The 20,043-nt window shown below is 37.3% G+C and overlaps 1 protein-coding gene across 4 annotated transcripts in view; it reads right to left on the reverse strand.

The window, feature by feature from the left end:
• Positions 1-20,043, reverse strand: part of BAZ2B (bromodomain adjacent to zinc finger domain 2B) — a gene marked incomplete at both ends in the record, with an annotated part of 130,086 nt that overhangs the window by 23,879 nt on the left and 86,164 nt on the right. For all 4 annotated transcript variants that reach the window (XM_079709954.1, XM_079709955.1, XM_079709956.1 and 1 more), the window contains 5 exons: positions 13-286; positions 676-1,331; positions 11,474-11,618; positions 12,851-12,913; positions 19,737-19,980. In XM_079709954.1, coding sequence (XP_079566080.1) covers positions 13-286; positions 676-1,331; positions 11,474-11,618; positions 12,851-12,913; positions 19,737-19,980 — 1,382 coding nt within the window. The remainder of the gene's footprint in view (positions 1-12; positions 287-675; positions 1,332-11,473; positions 11,619-12,850; positions 12,914-19,736; positions 19,981-20,043) is intronic.

Consider the following 20,043-nt stretch of genomic DNA (forward strand, 5'->3'; position numbering starts at 1 on the left):
CAATGTACCTACCTTCTGGAATAGGTTTTGGATTAGGAAAATCTACTGGTTTTGCTACTTCAACAGCTACAGGTTGAGTTGAAGAGACTTTTTCATTCTGTGGTACTGGAGATTCACTTTTACTTGAAGCAACGTTAGGAATCAAGAATGAATTACTATTTCCTTCTGATAATCCCAACCCTGATCCCAGAGTAGGTAAAGGTGATGTAAATGGATTACTGGAAGTAAGCACACCGGTGGGCCACCCACAAAACGGGAGTCCCACCATAGATACTCCACTTTTCACCTGCAAAAAAAACCAAAACATTTTAAAAGTAAAACAATCTAAGAAGTTAGGAAAAGTGTTTAGAACCAGAAATTATTTATAAAATTCAGAAAAAAATATTCTTTCACTTATCACAATTAGAGGCATACGTCATTTCATTTGCTCCCCAAGTAATTTCTTTTTAGATATAATGCAACAGTAATAAGTTAAAAAGTAATTAAAGAAGGCTTTGACTTAGACATCAGTAGTTCTGATGAAGCTTGGTGATAGCAATTCTGACTCTTCAATTTTCAAACCATGGTGGAGATAATATTATAAATATTCAACTGATTTCCCTTGAGAGAAAATCTTTATGGGGTCAAAGATTAAATAAAGCAACATAAAAATGAGTTACAATTAGCAGCACTAACCTGAAGAGGTGATAAAGCAAATGGATTTAGGCCAACAGGATTCTGAGTAGAAGATGATCCAAGAAGAGGAGCTGGGGCAGGCGAAGGTGACTTAGATGGTGGCTGAGACTGAGCGGTCACTAAAGAAGCAGTTGACATACCTGCATGGGTAAGTGATGTGTCATCACAAGGTGTCCTTGGCAAAAGGCTAAACCACTGTCTATTCTTTTCAGTCAGTGTTTTTAACAACTGGTCATTGGGGAGAGGACTATAGAACTTGCCTGGACCACCTGAACTGGTATTGAACAGATTATTAGAGTCTGTCTTTTCTATGCTGCTTTGTGTTGCTGTTGATTGAATGCCGCCCAATGAATGTTTTCCACTGTTCTGATAAGACAATGTGCACCCATTTGCACTACTGTTTGGTTTGGGGGTTATTACATCTGACTCAGGAGGCATCTTAGCTACTTCTAAAAGCTTGCTTAATTTTGAAAATGAACCAGGTTTCTGAAGAAACAGATTTGTGTTATCTTTTTCTTTAGTATCTTCCTTTTGCTCACAGTGATTTGGATTTGAACAATTTAAAGTGTCCTCAGAAGTCTCAAATATTTCTTCTTTGATCTGGATACTTTCTGCCTTTTTTAGTTTTTCTCTTTCTTTTGCAATTTCTTCTAGTCCTAAAAAATTGAAAAGCATTATAAAGATCAGTTACTCCAGATCAAACCAATACTATAATTATATTCTTTTATTACTTATCAAGTTATATGCATAAATATTTTAGGAAACTTTTCTGGATTACTTAATACTCCCCATTTCCCCCTTTTTTATAGATTAGATTCTTTTGCTCATTGGAAAATTAATGTAATTTTGTGACTAATCTTTAGAAAAACTAAAATATAAAAAATTTAAAAGCCCTAATACACAGCAAAAATTATTATTAATATTTTTGTCTAAATCCTTCCAGGCATTCTATATGCACACACATACACACTTAAACCTATAAATTAAAAAAAAAGGAAATCTCATTATATACATAATGCCTAACCTACACGTTTTGCTCTGTAAACATCCTGATACGTCAATAAATATAAAACTACATCATAAATTTTAATGGCTATAGAATATTCAATAGAATATATCATAATTTAAATAATCAATTTTCTACTGATGGCTATTAATAGGGCCCAGTTATTCACTATTATAAAAAATGCTATAAATGGTGAATGACCTTGTATCTGTATCTTTGGACTTAAATTTTTAAAAAAATTTACTTCCTTAGGATAAATTTCTAGAAAAAATTTACTGAGTCCTAAGATATATACTTTTCAGAGTTTTTGAAATATGTTGTCAAACTGAAAGTCTAGATCAATACACATTCATACCAGAAGCAAGAGCATCTGTTTGCCTACACCCCCAAGGAAATGAAATACTATTCAGTATTTTTTGTTTTTGTCAATATCTGGGAGATAAAAATCTAAGCTGCATTTTTTTTTTTTCTGATCTCCAGTAAGGCTGAGTATCTTTTCATGGGCTTACTGGCATTTCTCCTTTGTGAACTTCTGGTTCATATTTTTGAACAGTGTTTTAAAAATAATTTATAAGAACTCTTAAAAAATATAAATCCACTACTTTATTCAATTTGAAAAGTAATATATGTCCAAGGTAAACTATTCAGTAATGAGAGGTATAAAGAAAAGCCTTTCTGTCCTACTCCCTTAGTCCCTATTTCTACTCTTCAGAGGTAACCGTGGTTATTCAATCATGTTTATATATCCTTCTAAAAATCTTACATGCATCTATAGGAATATCATTTTGCAGTATTACATAAATGGATACTACCCTTCACTTTTCTGCAACTCAGAATAAAATCCAAACTCCTAAGCAAGGCCTACAATGCTGTATGGTCTGGTTCCTGAAAATTTCTACAACCTCTGACCACTCTTGTCCTTGCTAACCTTGCTCTTCCTTTCTTCCTTTTTTTTCAGCTTCTCAAACATACCCAGTGCTTTCCTTTTTTGGGCACTTTGCATTTGCTGCTCCCTCTGCCTGGGATATTGTTTTGTTGACTGGCTCCTTATCCTTCATGTCTCAGATCAAGTCATTTCCTCACAGAGGTTTTCTCTGATCATTTTATCTGAAGTAGGTTCCCTATTCCATTCACTTTATTTGTTTGTTTTCCTGACATATGGTTGATGTACAATATTATATAAGTTACAGGTATATAATGTAGTGATTCACAATTTTTAAAGGTTATACTCCATTTACAGTTATTTTAAAATATTGGCTATATTCCAATTGTACAAGGATGTACAATACATCCTTGTGTCTTATTTTACCCATTCACTTTAGAATATCATCCTACATATTTCCATCACAGAATTTATCATTATAAACAATAACCTAATTATTTGTTTATTTTCTACTCCACTCCCACCCACACACTAGAATTTAAATCAGCAAGCTTTTAAAAGCAGAGCAATGTTTCTCTTGCTTATTATTGGATCCCAAATGCCTAACATGGTGGCTGCTATAAAATAGAAGCTCAATAAATATTTCTTGAATGATGAAATAAAAGGATGAATTTGATATTTTACTAAATACCTTAGACAGTTTTCCATGCTAAAACATATAACCGTACTTCATTATTTTCAATCAGCTGAATAATATTCTATTTTATGGATACATCATAACTTAACCAATCCCCTACTAATGTTTGAAATCGCTTTCACATGCTTCTCTTGAAATTAGTTTCTACCCCAAATTAAAATCCTATACTTCAGACTTATGCTTCTGGACAATATGGAATAACAGGGACTAGATTTACACTCTTGCATGAAACAACCAAAAAAGAGGCAAAATATATGAAACAACAGTTTGCAAAAAACTGGACTTCAGGCAACAAAAAAAGAAAACAAACACAGACCTATGATTGCCCTAGCTTATTGCTTTGGGTTGATTTCCAGGCTACAGCATAGGGAGGAAGAATCCAGGTGGAGCCTGGCAGACTCCCTGAGATGAGGAGATGGAACTGAGAGTCCAGGGAGATCAAAGTAGCTACAGTGCCCAGGAGAGAGTACTAGAGAGGAGAGCACTGCATGGAGAGAGAACTCCAGAGATCCACAGTATTCAGCTGAATAATGAGCAGTGTGTACATGTGAGGAACCTACCTGAGACCAGGAAAGAACCACCTGAAAGGATTAGAGGTGACAGTGCCAGGTGCTCATACAGGCTGGGTATCTGGTACCTGTTCCTACCAACCAGATTGGGAAACCTCAAGATTCACGGCCATCAGGTGGAGTACTCAGAAGGATCTTGCTTTACTAGTTAGGGCATAATCCATACTAGACTGAGCACTGTTTTAGTTCTGCCTAAGAAATTTTAAAAGAAAGATCTGAAAGGATCAAACTTTTCCCAAGTAACTTAACTGTTTCAGCTAAACAAATCTCAAAAATATTTATAGAAATTCAAAAATATCCAGCACCAAACAAGGTAAAATTCACAATGTCTCGTATTCAACCAAAATTAAAAGACATACATGAATGATACATAATTAGAGAACTCAATCAATGAAAACTAACCTCAAACTGACAAGACAGTAGCATGAGCAGACAAGGTCATTAAATTTGAAAAAATAATGGCCGAAAAATTGCCAAATTTGATGAAAATTATAAACTACAGATCCAAAAAACTCAACTCCAAGCAAAAGAAACATGAAGATACATAACTACACCAAGACATAACATGATCTAATTGCTCAAAACCAATAATAGAGAAAATCTTAAAAACAGCCAGAAAAAAATATTGTGCCTCATACGATCTTTATGCACTTTTGCACATTTGCCCTTAGAAGACCACCCTACTTCATCACCTCCAATTAGGCACACATGAAAAGAGTCACAAATATTCTCTTCAAATACCCATGCTCACAAATTTCCTTAACTTTACACAAATTATTGGCTAGTAAGGAAATATTAATATTTGTGCTTGATTTGTTCTGAGAACTAATATCTCAAAAACCACTGTCATATATCCAAAAACAAACAGACCAACCAACCAACAGACAAGTTTTTTACTGGTTTGAGACTAGTTGATGATTTCCCATTTGCACCTAGGAAAGTGAGCTGATGATACATTTCAATAGCCTATTCATGGTTGTCTTTAACTTTTATATTCAAATTGCTTAATTATAAACAACTAAACCTCTAATAGAAGTGTAAAATTATTTTAAAAATTTGAAAAATATACAGGATATTTAGTAAAACGATTTTTTAAATAGTTATCTATCTCCTATTTCACACAATCCTCTGTTCTTTCCAGCCCTTACTTCTTTGACATGTATCAATGAGTATTAAAAAAAAGTCTTCAACGCAGACGTAGAGAATGGACTTGGACATGGGGAGTGGGAAGGGTAAGCTGGGATGAAGTGAGAGAGTGGCATGGACATATATACACTACCAAATGTAAAACAGATAGCTAGTGGGAAGCAGCAGCATAGCACAGGGAGATCAGCTCGGTGCTTTGTGACCACCTAGAGGGGTGGGATAGGGAGGGTGGGAGGGAGACGCAAGAAGGAGGAGATATGGGGATATAGGTATATGCATAGCTGATTCACTTTGTTATAAAGCAGAAACTAACACACCATTGTAAAGCAATTATACTCCAATAGGGATGTTAAAAAAAAAGTCTTCAAAACAGAGGAAAATAAGTAAGAGAGTAAAGTAGAGGAAAATAAGTAAGAGATGAAACAGGGAGTGCCGTTCACTTGATTAATTTCCTTGGTAGTAACTGCAAGTACATAATGACAAAGAAAATACCATTTCCCAATTAAACCAATTGAAATCAATCCTAATAAGAGCAAGTTTGCTATCGGAAAAGAGACTATGTCTTCTTGAGTTTTATCAGAATCACTTTGAAACCCTTTAGTTTACCTAATAGTTGTCACTGGACCCTAGGGGTCCATGATTCTCATTTCGAATGAAATTTTTTCCTTTGGCTCTCCTTAGTTGGGCTGAAGCAGACTAAAACTTTCAAATAGATTTTACTAAAATCTAAGTGAAACACAGACAAAGAACACAAGAAATGTAGAAACATTGGCATTTAGAATACAGGTCTCTGTTCAGTGGCTTCCTCCCAGGGTTCAAAGGCTCTCACCCATTCAGTATAGCCTAACCTCAGGAGTACTTTCACAGCTCCTTAACAGACTTCATGATGTCAGTACTACCACAACTGAGCTCCTAGGAGACATCTTGCTATTACTGTGTAGAAGACACAAGGAAGCAGTTTCTTATCGTTGTCTATCTAGGATTGTTCCTTCCCAGTCTGATCCAGGAATTTTTTAAAAAGATGCCTTCATCCTTCAGGTAAGATTCCTCCACACATCCTAACAGGAATTAGTTTCTATACTTATAGACCTAATGCTGTAAACATATCCTAATACAAAATGGAAGGGTAATATTCACATCACAGTACAAAAAACTTGTTTCATTTTCCTTCCAATATTGAAGGAATTATCCACAATCCAATATACCCCAAACAGAACAGTGAATTGAAGGGCAACAAATCCTTGGTTTTGGCTGAGTGGCCATGGGGCTTTCTTCCTTCCCACTTTCCTGGGGGCCAACAGAAGGATAGCAGAGCCTTTAGCCAGCTAATGTCAACACTGTTCTCGGGATCCTTGGTGTGTAGACTTTGATTCTTGGTATGCATACCCGCAAGCACTGTTCCTAGACCCAAAGGTCCCTTGGTATGTTTACTGTTACTTAGAGAAACTCAGTGCTTCTTACTCTATCTTACACTAACCCATAAATAGAGAGCAAGGTATGGGGTATAGTGTTTTGTCTCTTGGAGTGTTCTTGTCACACATCCAAGTCCTATGGAACCATTATGGGAGCTGGGAGATCCTATGTACTGTAACTTCTCTGCCTATAAGTTGCCTTCACTAATAAATTACGCTGTTATTAGTACTATGTATGTCATTAGTGATTTTTGTGACCATGCATCTTGTACAACAATTGGTGACCAACAAAATCCCGATGTCATGGATTTCTGGAAGGGGCGCACCCAGGGGTGGAAGAATTCCTTCTTGGGGTCAGTGGTAATTCACTTGGTAGAGTTAGAATGGTCTTAGTAGCAATGCCTGAAGATGGCAGAAGCCATAAAAGTGGTATACTAAAGAGGATGACTAGTGGTGATAAGCTGACTTGAAATCTAGTTCTGTCTCTCTTCCTTACCAGCTTAGAGATTTTCATGAGCCCTAAGGGGGGGATGGTAAACTAAAAAAGGTGACGGCAGCCCCTTTAGAAGGGAAAGTGGGGCAAACTCCCACTAATACATGAAGCAACTGGCCCCTGTGTATGTGAAAAGCCAGTTATTGTGAGGCATGCCCTAAAGGAATCTGAGTGGACACAACAGCGGGAGGAAATCCAGCAGTGTACAGAGTAAGAACTAGGTTCTCAACAGGTCTATTACCATACGCACTTGGAAGGATCCTTAGAGGTTTGCCTTGTTTGTTTGCATGATGGAGGGACAGCAGTGATATTAAATGAAGCTGAGAAGGGGGAACACATGCCCCTGTTATAGAATGAGCAGTCTGGGTTGACTAATAATGCTGAGATAGGCGCTGCCACCCTGTTTCCAAACTGAATGCTTGGTAGTGTTGGTAAAATATAGCCCCATGATTTTCCTGACCCTTGAATGTGAGTGGGACTAGATCCGCAGAGGATGTAGCTGTTCTGAGACCCTGGCTGTGTTAGCATGATTATAAGAAAACCCAGGGCTTGAGAGGGGAAGGCCTGACAACACGTTCTTGGTGCAAAGTATGTTGAATCATCAAATCAGAACAGGTCCACCTGAGTGGATGACTGCTTTGACTTTACTCCACCATGTGTGAAGCACTGATAGAAATGAAATAGTTCTTTTAGGTCACACATGCCCCATCTCAGGGGAGGAAATGGAAAGAGGGAGCTTAGTAAGTGGTACAGGTTTCCGTACAAAAGAAAAAGAAAAAAGGAACAAAGGAAGGAGAAGATAAAAAGAAAAAAGAATCAAAGACAGGCTAGACTTCTGGCAGAGGCTCCCGCACACCACTAAGTGTGGTATTGCTCATAAGCAGAAGGATTAATACGACAGAAGTTGATGGTTGCGTAATCCTGGAGTGTTGGAATGTGGTCCTATTCAGAAACTTGAAAGACCTACTGAGACCGTGAAAAAGATTCCTGTGAGGTAAGACACAATATTGAATGGTTCACATGCTATACTGAAGAGTTGTTAGAAGAGTGGGAGACACCAAAAGATTAGGTGGAGAAGGTCCCTGGTAAGGAATCTCCTTCAGGGATTAGAGCTATTAAGCCTCACTCCCACAAATCATCTGGTAAGATCTCATGGCCTCTACACTCCTCAGAAAAGGACTCAGAGAATAGAACTGAGGGAAATACCCTACATTAACTTGACTCTCTTGAAATGGGATTACATCAGCTCCACCTTATGAGTTTGACTCAACTCCTGAAGCCAGGCTTCTTTGTTCCCTGACCTAAGCTCTTTCAAACTTAAGGAGGACCAGGGCTGGGCTCAGTCCCCAGGGTCTCCTCCAAGGGATCACTAACCATACTCCTCAGTTCATTATGCTGGAAAGGAGAAAAGCCTCAAACGTTTATGGGCTTGCTAGACATGAAGAACCCAGTATCTATTGTTCCAGAATGCAACAGAGCCATGGCAAACACATTTCCCTACTGGGGTTGGGATTCTGTGTTCACTGTGGCTGGAAGACCAGAATCACAATCACTGCAAAAGGTTTTGCATGAACTCCTTCCTTCCTCGGGTTGCATACCTGGCATGGACAGACTGGGGTATTTAAGTCCTGCACAAGTATGCCCACATATCAGTTGGACTTATTTTTTGTGACCTCTACTGGTAGCTTCTATACCTGTTGGTCAGGTATGTTGCCAAAACCCAGCTATACTTACAAGGCCAGGTTGTGCAACAGTGTTGCATACCTGGAGGAGAAAGGTTGCATTTCTTCTTCTTTTTTAAAAAAATAAATTTATTTATTTATCTTTGGCTGTGTTGGGTCTTCGTTGCTGCGCATGGGCTTTGTCTGGTTGTGGTGAGCGGGGGCTACTCTTCACTGTGGTAAGTGGGCTTCTCATTGCAGTGGCTTCCCTTGTTGCAGAGCATGGGTTCTAGGCACGCGGGCTTCAGTAGCTGTGGCATGTGGGCTCTAGAGCGCAGGCTCAGTAGTTGTGGCGCACGGGCTTAGTTGCTCCGCGGCACATGGGATTTTCCCGGACCAGGGCTCGAACCCGTGTCCCCTGCATTGGCAGGCGGATTCTTAACCACTGTGCCACCAGGGAAGCCCGAGATTGCATTTCTTAAACAAGCAGAGATTCAGGTAGGGGTACTGAGCAACCTCATTTCACAATTTAACAACCCTGTTTAGTCAACTTTATTTGATAGTAGCACTACAAGTATCTGTGACTAAAGTCTCTGACAAAGAGACTCTGATGACATTTGTTAGCTTTTGGATATCTGATTTCCTTTAGCCACTGAATAATATACACCTTTTCTGGATATGGAGTTACTGTGTCCCTTGTGTGTGCAGACAATACACATACTATTAAGACTGAAACGTATTTGTTATATATTGGAGTTTCCAAAAATTATACAATCAAACAATTGGGATTTTTTTCACAGCTGCTGCCATTTAACAATGGGCTTACTAATATGGTATTGGGTGGCTGATTCATGCTCTCCCTTACCCACAGGCAGCAGAGAATGCAGAAATAGCATTCTAAAAGATAGCTCCAATTGTAACCAGGCATGTTGACTGTTTTCATTGTTGCCATTGGACTAAATCTCAGAAGCTTGAATGATGGCAGCATGATTACACGGAGAAGCTCAGAATGGTGTGATTCTGAGGCTTCATTTCAATGCTCCTGTAAGTATTAAGTGCATATATTTAAAATTTTCACTTATCACAGGGAAATTTAAAATTGATTAACAAAAAATCAACTTTTTCAAAATTTCAAAGGATGTGGAAATTTGTGAAGTATAATATTTTACTTCTTTTTTTTTTAAATTAATTAATTTATTTTTGGCCGCATTGGGTCTTTGTTGCTGTGCACGGGCTTTCTCTAGCTGTGGCGAGCAGGGCCTACTCTTCGTTTTGGTGCGCAGCCTTCTCACTGTGGTGGCTTCCCTTGTTGCGGAGCAAAGGCTCTAGGAGCGCGGGCTTCAGTAGTTGTGGCATGCAGGCTCAGTAGTTGTGGCGCACGGGCTTAGTTGCTCCACGGCATGTGGGATCTTCCTGGACCAGGGCTGGAAACTGTGTCCCCTGCATTGGCAGGTGGATTCTCAACCACTGCGCCACCAGTGAAGTCCAATATTTTACTTCTTAAATGCCTTTTTTCCTCCTCTAATTCTGCCACCTCCGACTATGTTATCTACTATTAATGAAATTTTGTACACATTCTTTTGGGTGTACTGATAAATTAATATGCAAGTCATATTTGGGGGGGTCTATATACTAGCTACACATTTTCTATGCAGTAAACATGGTTTATATATAAATTGTAAATTTATCCAACTAATTTGTTGAAATAATTCCAATGAATTGGAACTGCTAGAACTAAGGATATCCAAAATTTTATAGTTTTGAGTCCAAACTAGAGTTTGCCCTACTATATAGATGGGACCTCATCAATCTTGTCCCCCAGTGTTTATGTGGGTATGTTTCCTAAAACTGTACAAATGTTAAATTTTTAATCTTTGGTAATATGATATTTCAAAGAAATTGCTTTTCTTCTGTTATTGTTCAGCTCAGTCATCTTCATATATGCTTAATCCTTACTAGTCACTTGTGTTATTTCATTATCTTCTGGTTTGTTTTTGTTTTAATTTCCCTTGGTTTATTAATGTCTTTGTTACTGGTTTCTAAGAACTCATTTATGACTAAGGATGTTAATCATCTGTCATGCAATGCAAATGAAATATCAATATTATATTTTATTGCCATCAATTTACTATGGTGTTTTGTATTTTGGTTGTGTATTAAAATATAATCACGTTGTGTTTAAAAAAAATAAAAAAATAAAAGATAGCTGCACCAACCCCTTATACCCTGAAACCTGTAAGCACTAACATAACACTTTTGGCCCCATCAGAATTTAAACATTTGGAAATGTCCAGGTACAGAGTTCTAAAAAGTTCAATTCAGATGGTTTATTGAGCATGTATATGCATTATGTTACGTGCTAGTTAATGTAACAGGAATGGAGCCAGCGAAAAAATAGTCCAAAGGTAGACTGTAGAATTGTGTGGTAATACAGAACTGAAGAAAGGAAGAAGTTTAATGGAGGAGGAGGTGATCACAAATTTCAAACATGAACAAGATTTCAAGATGAATGAGGATTATAATAAGGGTCTTAGATTGAAGCAAGTTACCTCCAGGGATACTGTTGGGATGGATGCTTGTTGGGAAGGTTAAAGAATAAAACCACATGTTGGAAAACTTGAAAATGGGAAGGAAGAGAAATGGAGGAGTAGTTATAAAGGATAATACAGGTGAAGACCTTTGTCTGCTAAAGAAAAAGAATAGTTCATGTCTGATGTCAGTAAGAGTGGCAGAAGAAAAATCATGGAGAGAGAAGGAATTTTTATCAGAGCAAGGGGCATTATGAGTTCAAAAGGAATGGGAATCAAGGTTTTACAATGTTTATCCATAAAGCAGATTTGATTCTGGAAGCACAAAATATATTGAAGGAGTAACAGGGTTTTTAAAAATATGGTTCCTTGTATTACTTTGTAACATATTAACAGTTCCTACCTTCACCACTCTCCATGCCTTCTACAAAAATCCCCCCACATTGGGGAAGAATCCAGTACCGGCGTCTGTAACGATCCTGGCCAAACATCATCGAACGTAAAGAGTGAGAAGCGTCAAAGAGCTTCCTTCTGTACTGACTTTGTTGCTGTTAAAAAATGATGCATATAATTAAGCTATGGATGTTAAGTGCTTTAAAAATTAATACATAAGCGACTTTACACTTATTATGCCTTTAGAGCAGATAAATTTCACTACTGGGAAAAGACAGCAAAAGAATTAAATATTACAAGCCTGACTTCAATTTTAGTTACACTTATAAATATAGAAATTACTTTGAGGGTAGATGGAATATTTTTGTTGTCGTGGATTAAAGAGTTAAGTTTATTTTATCAAGTATAGTATAGTAAAGCATGTCTTATATTTAATAATAAACAGTGTGACCAGGTATTTCATTAAGCCAAAGTAAATTGGCTTAATTCTATTGATTACAATATGTAACAAATAACACTCACATATGTAATCGACCAGACCTCTATTTGCCTATTTTTATACTCATGTTGTAAACCTAGGTAACATATGACTAAATTTTGGGATAAATTTGTGATGAATCTAACATGGCTATAGTATACAGGTATCTCATAATATCAATTTCATAATACTTTTAAAAACTCATTTTTTAAAACAAAAAATTCATCTAAAACTTCACTAATCCTACTGAAATTCAATTTTTAATGAGAAGTTCATAAACATTTATAGTTTACAAATCCAGTGCAAATAAAATCCACAAATATACTAATATAAAATAAAACATGAGCTGCCAAAACTATTATCATAAAATTCGACTGAATTTTTAAAGTAATTAATTCCAAGAAATAAAACCATGCATTTATTGGTATTTTATACTTAAAGAAGAGCTGAAGTACAGAGGCCCTGGTGAAATTCAGTACCATGTCTTAAGAGGCAGGTTTTTAATCTTGGCATTAAACTTTTTTTTTTTTGCGGTACGCGAGCCTCTTACTGTTGTGGCCCCTCCCGTTGTGGAGCACAGGCTCCGGACGCGCAAGCTGAGCGGCCATGGCTCACGGGCCCAGCCGCTCCGCGGCATGTGGGATCTTCCCGGACCGGGGCACGAACCTGTGTCCCCTGCATCGGCAGGCGGACTCTCAACCACTGCGCCACCAGGGAAGCCCGGCATTAAACTTTAAAGGTTTAATTGTGAGAATGTTTCTAAAGCTCCTCATTTTAATTAGTTACAAAAAGCTTGTTTTTATTTAGCAACCAGAAAAACTAATCCCATATAAGGTGGATTTTTGAAATGCTGCAAAAAAAAAAAAAAAAAAAAAAAAAGATATAAACTGTAATCTGAAAAGTGCTTACTTTACTCAGTTTTTCAATCTGTTTTTCTAGCTCTTCAACACTTGCTGCTTGGTCACCTTCATCCTATACATAACAAAATACAGTATCATTTACCTGTTTTTAAGATTTATTTACTCAGTCAATCAGCAAATATTTAATGAAAGCCTCCTATATACAAAGTACTAGGATAGGCACCATGGAAATGAGAATATCAATATCAGTTCTTGCTCTCGATAAAGCATTAATCTGGTAGGGAGACACATAAAACATTACACTAATAAATAAAAACTGCCAAACAGCAGAAAGCTATAAGGACCTCAAGAGAGGTAGAGATTAAGAGTCATGGAGCTCAGGGAAGGGTGAGATTACTTCTAGTGGGAACCTATACCAAGAGAGGCTATATGGAAGAAGTTATGTTTTAATTAGCTACTGAAGAATTGTTAGGATTTGATTGATCAGAGAAAAGAGGACAGGGCATTTCAGAAAGAGTTTGACCTGAAGAGGTAAGGTGGGGAGATGAGGCACAGATGAGTTTAGGGCTAAATTATCTAGAGCTGTAAGTGCTTGGCAATGGACAGTAATATGATCCTTTGAGGGAGATTAAATATCAGAACTATGCTTTACAAAGATTAGTATGGTAATAGTTGTAAGATGGCCTGGAGCAGGGAAAGGACTACAGTTGGCAAATCTAGTTAGCGAATTGTTGCAATGATTCAAGAGGAAAAGAGGATGTGGGTCGTAATAGGATAAAAGAAATAGAAAAGGAAATGGATATAAGAGATAGTACATAGTCAGAACTGTTAAGTCCTGGCAGCTCACAGATACGAGGCAGAAATGGGTGAGGGAGATGAAGGAAGGAGTAAATTATGATATTAAGGGTTTAAATCTGGGAGACTGCAAAAATATTGGTATCATTAACTGAGAGTCATTTTAGAGCAAAAAAGGGTAAATGATATTTTGAATACATTGAGCTTTTAGAAGAAAAATAATCCCTACTATATAGAGTACTGATTTCATAAATAGAAATCTTGTGATTATATAAAATTTTTCATTCTACAAAATGAATATAGGAAAGCTACACCCAAAGTATATGTTTTCGAGGGAAAGCATGACACAATATAAAGTATATGTGCTTCTCTGGACCTCAGCTGCACGACTTCATATAGGCAAATTATTTAACTCCTCTAAAACTGTTTCCTAATCTGTAAATTGGTGATAACATTATCTTGTGATAATATTATCTGTAACCTGGGGTTTTTGTGAGGACTAAATAAGAACAGATCTGAAAGCAACCTGCAGCGTTCCTGGTACCTAATATATAAATAAGGTTACTTTCCTTCTTTCTGAAAGCTGTCCATAAATTAGAAAAATGTAGGTACATCTCAGGTTTAAAAAACATAGGCAATTGTTTTTGATGTTCACTTACTATAAGCTTTTTTAAAAAGCCACACTGCCACCAACCACTCTCACAAACAGATATTTCTAAACCAGTATAGTTATCTCGCCAACAGAAGGAAGTGAAAGGAAAACTTCAATAGTCTTACCATTCTCTATCTACTCTTTACCCAAATTTAGGGGACCAATTTACAAAGGCATTTAGGCATATTATTTGTGGTAATAATAACATCATTTCTATTTATTTATTTATTTAAACATCTTGATTGGAGTATAATTGCTTTACAATGTTGTGTTAGTTTCTGCTTTATAACAAAATGAGTCAGCTATACGTATACATATATCCCCATATCTCCTCCCTCTTGAGCCTCCCTCCCACCCTCCCTATCCCACTCCTCTAGGTGGTCACAAAGCACCGAGTTGATCTCCCTGTGCTATGAGCTGCTTCCCACTAGCTATGTATTTTACATTTGGTAGTGTATATATGTCAATGCTACTCTCTCACTTCGTCCCAGCTTACCCTTCCCCCTCCCCGTGTCCTCAAGTCCATTCTCTATGTCTGCGTCTTTTTTCCTGTCCGGCCCCTAGGTTCTTCAGAACCTTTTTTTTTTTTTTTAAGATTCCATATATACATCATTTCTATTTAAAAGAGAACAGGCTCAATGACCCTTAAACCTTGACTCTTCAATTAAATAGATATTTAATAGCTATATGGTTGTATAGTGACCGTTTGACCAGCAGGATGTTTGATAATTTGCTTACATAAAAATCAACTCAATCAACAAATATTTGAAATAAGACATCAAAGTAGCTATGTATCAGCCAAATTAGCTAACTACCAGTTCTAAGACTTTTCTTATGATGAAAAAGAAGTAAAATATCTACTAAAGTTTTATTTAAAGGAGCTTTGGCTAATAGTCCTTATAATTTAAGAGATATGAAGGAATTTGAAAGGCCAGAGAGAAAGGCAATAACTACAAAGCTAAGAACGCAAAATCTATCCCTGCCATGGTTTCCCAATCAGAAGAGAAGGCTGTTGTATGTGTCACTACATATCAAAGTTTAATTGTCCACATAACCTCCTCCACAGCAACTTGTGAAGTTAAAGCTCACCTAGATTTCAACACAAACCTAAGTATTAGGGAAAGAGTCCATGTGTTGAAGGAATGAAGAGTGAAGAAAAGAGGAAATCACCCTTGAGACAGAGGGCTGTGACTTAGTCTCAGGGCAGTATCTTCTAATTGAAAGGGATCACACGGGTCTCAATGGAAAGGCTCCTGCAATTAGTCCTTTAAGGAGTATAACTACTGACACTCTACCTATACTTTAATCAAGAGGCCAGACCTATTTTCAGAGGACAATCTTATCAATAAGGTTCATTAAATAGTTAACCTTTAATTTTATTAGGAAATTGATAAGTGGTTACTACTTCTTCATGATAAAGAAAAACTCTCAAATAATTTAAAGGAAATGCTAATTTGGTTTCTTAGGTCCTAAAATATTCATTATTTTCAAATGTTTTAAAACTGTTTTCTCACATTAATAACAAGATACACATTTGCCAGGATTTTGATCACTCTAATTAACTGTAATTCAACATTCATAAAAAATAAAAATGACTACTTTAAATGACATATCTGGTCTTAAAATATTAAAAATGATGTTTAAATCATTAGTACTGATTTTTAATAGTCTTTATCTCCCTTAAAGAAAAAAAAATGCATAGTTTGTTAATTCTCCATGTGAAAAAGGCCAGGTGAAACACAGAATTTCTGTAAATAAATTCCAGTTTAGTGGGATGACCACCCAGTAGAAGATACTGAAGTCCCAACACAAGGCTGTCAAATTTATGAGAGTTAACACCTTAAAACAATTTATAATATTAAGTGATGAAAAGGGATGCTAATTCTATAAAAAGGTGATTAGTATTGGTAAGAAAAGTTTAATTCCTGCTATGGAAACAGCTCTACTTGCCAAATGAAGCAGATTGGTTATAAATAGTATCTTTGGGTAATTACAATTCTGATACCCAAATTATATACCCTTCACATTATTTGTCACAGCATGAAAGTATTTGATCAAGTGGTTTCAGAAATACAACATTATGAAGTAATTTCTGCGAGGAATCTCACTGTAGTCTCCTTTTCAGCCTGGTACTCTTAAAAGAAGTAAAGCTCACTCTAACGATTTTTATCATTCTGGTTTAAAATATAACATGGGGGGTGGAATTTATGAAAACATTTTGTATTTATGCTATTTTTACTTATGAGAAATTGTATAGCACATGATCTTATAAATTATATTATTATCCAGACTTAGTAAAAAATTTGATTCAGTAATTTGTCATTGGTCTTGATTAGATACTATTTTCACACATTCCATCAATAAATCATCTCTCTAAGTCTTCTTTCTTTATTTCTCCAGCAGTACTGAGTTGATACAAGAAAGGAAAAGAGTTCTTTCTAGACTTCCTTGGCTAAATACTCCTGGCATCAAGGGCAGAAGGAATAGTTGGCTGTATATTGTTTTTTGAATGCCATTCTGCAACCCTATCGATATTTCTAGCATTTTTTTCTGGTAAAAGGTAAACATCAACTTTATCTCCCTTTTATATATGTCCATTTCCATGGCTTATGGTAGTTTCCCTTACACACACACAGACACACAGACACACACACACACACACACACACACACCTCTGTGACCTTGCCTTCTTTCATTTAGCCTGCTTTTCAAAGCTAGTCCCTCTCTTTACCTTAATTGAATCCCCTCCAATATTTTTAGGGACCTTATACCATTAATTATTCTCTTCATCTCTTTAATCTTCAGTGCCCCTCTCTTATTTAATTGGCTCTTTCCCTTCAAACAAAAATCATCTCAAACCTTCCGCATCTGAAAAATCCTTGGTCTTTGTCCACCTCTAAGAACTACCCTTTCTTTTGAGGCATAATGCTTGAAACGGTTAAGTTTACTTTCTCACTTTCTATTGTTTTCAATCAATCATAGCCTGGCTTGTGCTCTCACCCTTCCAAAGAAATGGTGCTGGCATTGGTTACCAATGACCTCTGTGTTGCCAAATACAACGAACACTTTCAGTCCTCATCACACTAGGCCCCTGCTCCCTTAACATTGTTTATCACTCCCTCCTTTTTAAAATGTTCAAGTTTCTTGACTTTTATTATTATGACATGTGTAGAAGAGAGTTAACATTGTAGGCCCTTGAAAGTTTGGCTTACAAAGTTGGCCCTTGGCTAGTGTCTGGGAACTTGAATTTTGGGGGGTTCCCCCACCCTAACTGATAAGAATAGCTCACTGGACCTAAACTGTGCTAACAATGTGGTTTATACTGAATACCTACTCTTCTTTTGGGAATCTGGAATTTTGGCACATGCTATGCAGAGTGTGCCTATGTGGCCAGCCCTGAATAAAAAACTCTGGGCACAGCGTTTCTAATGAGCTTCCTTAGAACACACCATTTCACAGATTGTCGCAATTCACTGCTGGGAGAATTAGGCCCATCCTGTGTGACTCCACTGGGAAAAGACTCTTGAAAGCTGGGCCTGGTTTCCTCTGGACTTTGGCCCATATGCCTTTTCTCTTTGCTGGTTTTGCTTTGTCTCCTTTTGCTGTAATAACCCATAGCCATGGCATGACTAGATGCTGAGTTCTGTGAGTCATCCTAGTGAATCACTCTGACTCTGGAGGTGGTCTTGGTATTGAAAATCCCTGACCCACTATAGAAATTTTCTACCTCTTTGTTCCTTCTTCAACAAGAAGCCTTGTGGGCTCTTCTTAAATATTGACATTCCCTGGGGTTCCAACCTCAGTCCACTACTCTAATTAATAAACCAATCCCCCTGTGCAAACTTATCCAACTCATTATTTAAACTATTGTCTATGTGCTAATAACTTCCAGATCTACACTTTCAAGACTGAACTCTTCTCCAGACTTTAGATTCTTTTTTTTTGCCGTACGCGGGCCTCTCACCATTGCGGAGCACAGGCTCTGGACGCGCAGGCTCAGCGGCCATGGCTCACGGGCCCAGCTGCTCCGCGGCATGTGAGATCTTCCCGGACCGGGGCACGAACCCATGTCCCCTGCATCGGCAGGCGGACTCTCAACCACTGTGCCACCAGGGAAGCCCCCAGTCTTTAGATTCTTAAATCCAACTGACTGCTGAGCTTCTGAAAAGGCACCTCAAACTCAACATGTCCAAAATAAACCTACCATCATTTCCTGTCTTCAGTTATCTGTTCCATATTCCCCTCCTCCCCGTCATCTATTTCCTCTGCTCCTTCTGATTTCTCTGTCTCAGTTAATGGCAACAATAGCAGAGCAAGCAGTCCCCAAGCCAGACAGCTGGAATCAATCCTACCTCTCCCTCCATCAACCTACACAGTCCATCTTCAGATATTACTCATTTTCCTCCTAAATATTTATTGAATCCTTTCCTTCCTTTAGTCCAGTTTCAGACCCCTCACAATTCACCTAAACTACTGCAATATCTCCTGACTGATCTTCCTACCTCTGATCTTGCTCTATTCAAATTTATTTCTATCTTCCACAGAGCTGCCATAGTGAGCCAATGAAAAAATCAAGTCTGACCATGTCATTCCCTCACTTATAAACCTTCAGTGGCTTCCTATTACCACGAAACTATAAAATCCAAGTTCACAGTTGTGGCGTGTGAAGCTGTCTAGTAACACTAGAGCACTTGTAAGTCCCTTAAAGCACATTGTGGTTTCAAGGCTTCTGCGCCCTTGCTCATGCTATTCTCTCTGCTTGGAAGATTTTTCCATGGATTCCTGGATTCGTCTCTAGGTTAACGTTTAGCCCAACTTGTAGCCTCAGCTAATGAGTCCAGAAAGCCTTTGTGAAAATTTATTCCTCAGAAAGGTTCAACATCCTTCCTTCGTACCTGCCTAGTACATTGTAAATACCGCTATCAAAGCAGTTAACACTTAACACATTACATTTTCTTACTGTAAATCTTCCTCAGTGAGACTGTAAATTGAGAGGGGACTTTGATCAAAAATGCCTAGAGCTAAAAAAAAAGAAAAGAAAAACAGCCTAGAGCTAGGCACTTAATAAACTGGGCTTTGAGAAATACATCAGTTTCATTAAACCTGACAACACTTTTAAGGCATGATGTATTGTACAAAATAAATGTAAGATAGCATGTTAAATAGATAGAATGAAAGAGGATACCTAAAATTAAGAATCGGAATAGTTCTCTGGAGAACTCTCATTATATAAACAGAAAAATTTAACTTCTTTTATTCAATGTAAATGCCCTCTATGTATAGAAGGCATTGTATTCTACTCAATATTTACCTAACCATCACAAAAAACTTTGAGGTGAATATTATAATATTCAGTTTCAGATGAAGAAACTGAGTCAAGTGTCACAACGAAATTCAAACCCAAATCTATTTGACTTCAAATTCTGTGTTATTTTCAATATGTTATGTAATATTAGTTAAGTATTAAAATCAACCTAAATTTGATTACCTCATCTTCACAGGTCTCAGTCTTCTTTCCTTTTTTGTCTTCTTTATCTTCTTCATCCTCATCATCTTCATCAGCTTGGTCATCACTATCATCATCATCTTCATCATCATAATCACTATCTCCTCCCTTCCTTCTTCGTTTGCGTCCTGGAGTGGGTGTGCCCAATGGATGCTGTTCTTCTCCAAGATCAGTGCCACCTGAAGTGTCTCTTTTGCCTGTTTTCTTAGCATGAATGATTCTGAGCCTTTAAGTATGAAAAAATGATGATATGGAAGAAAAGCCTTCTTATACTTTTTGAAGAGCATAC

The sequence above is a fragment of the Hyperoodon ampullatus genome (genome assembly GCF_949752795.1).
Source record: "Hyperoodon ampullatus genome assembly, chromosome: 8".
Taxonomy (NCBI): domain Eukaryota; kingdom Metazoa; phylum Chordata; class Mammalia; order Artiodactyla; family Ziphiidae; genus Hyperoodon; species Hyperoodon ampullatus.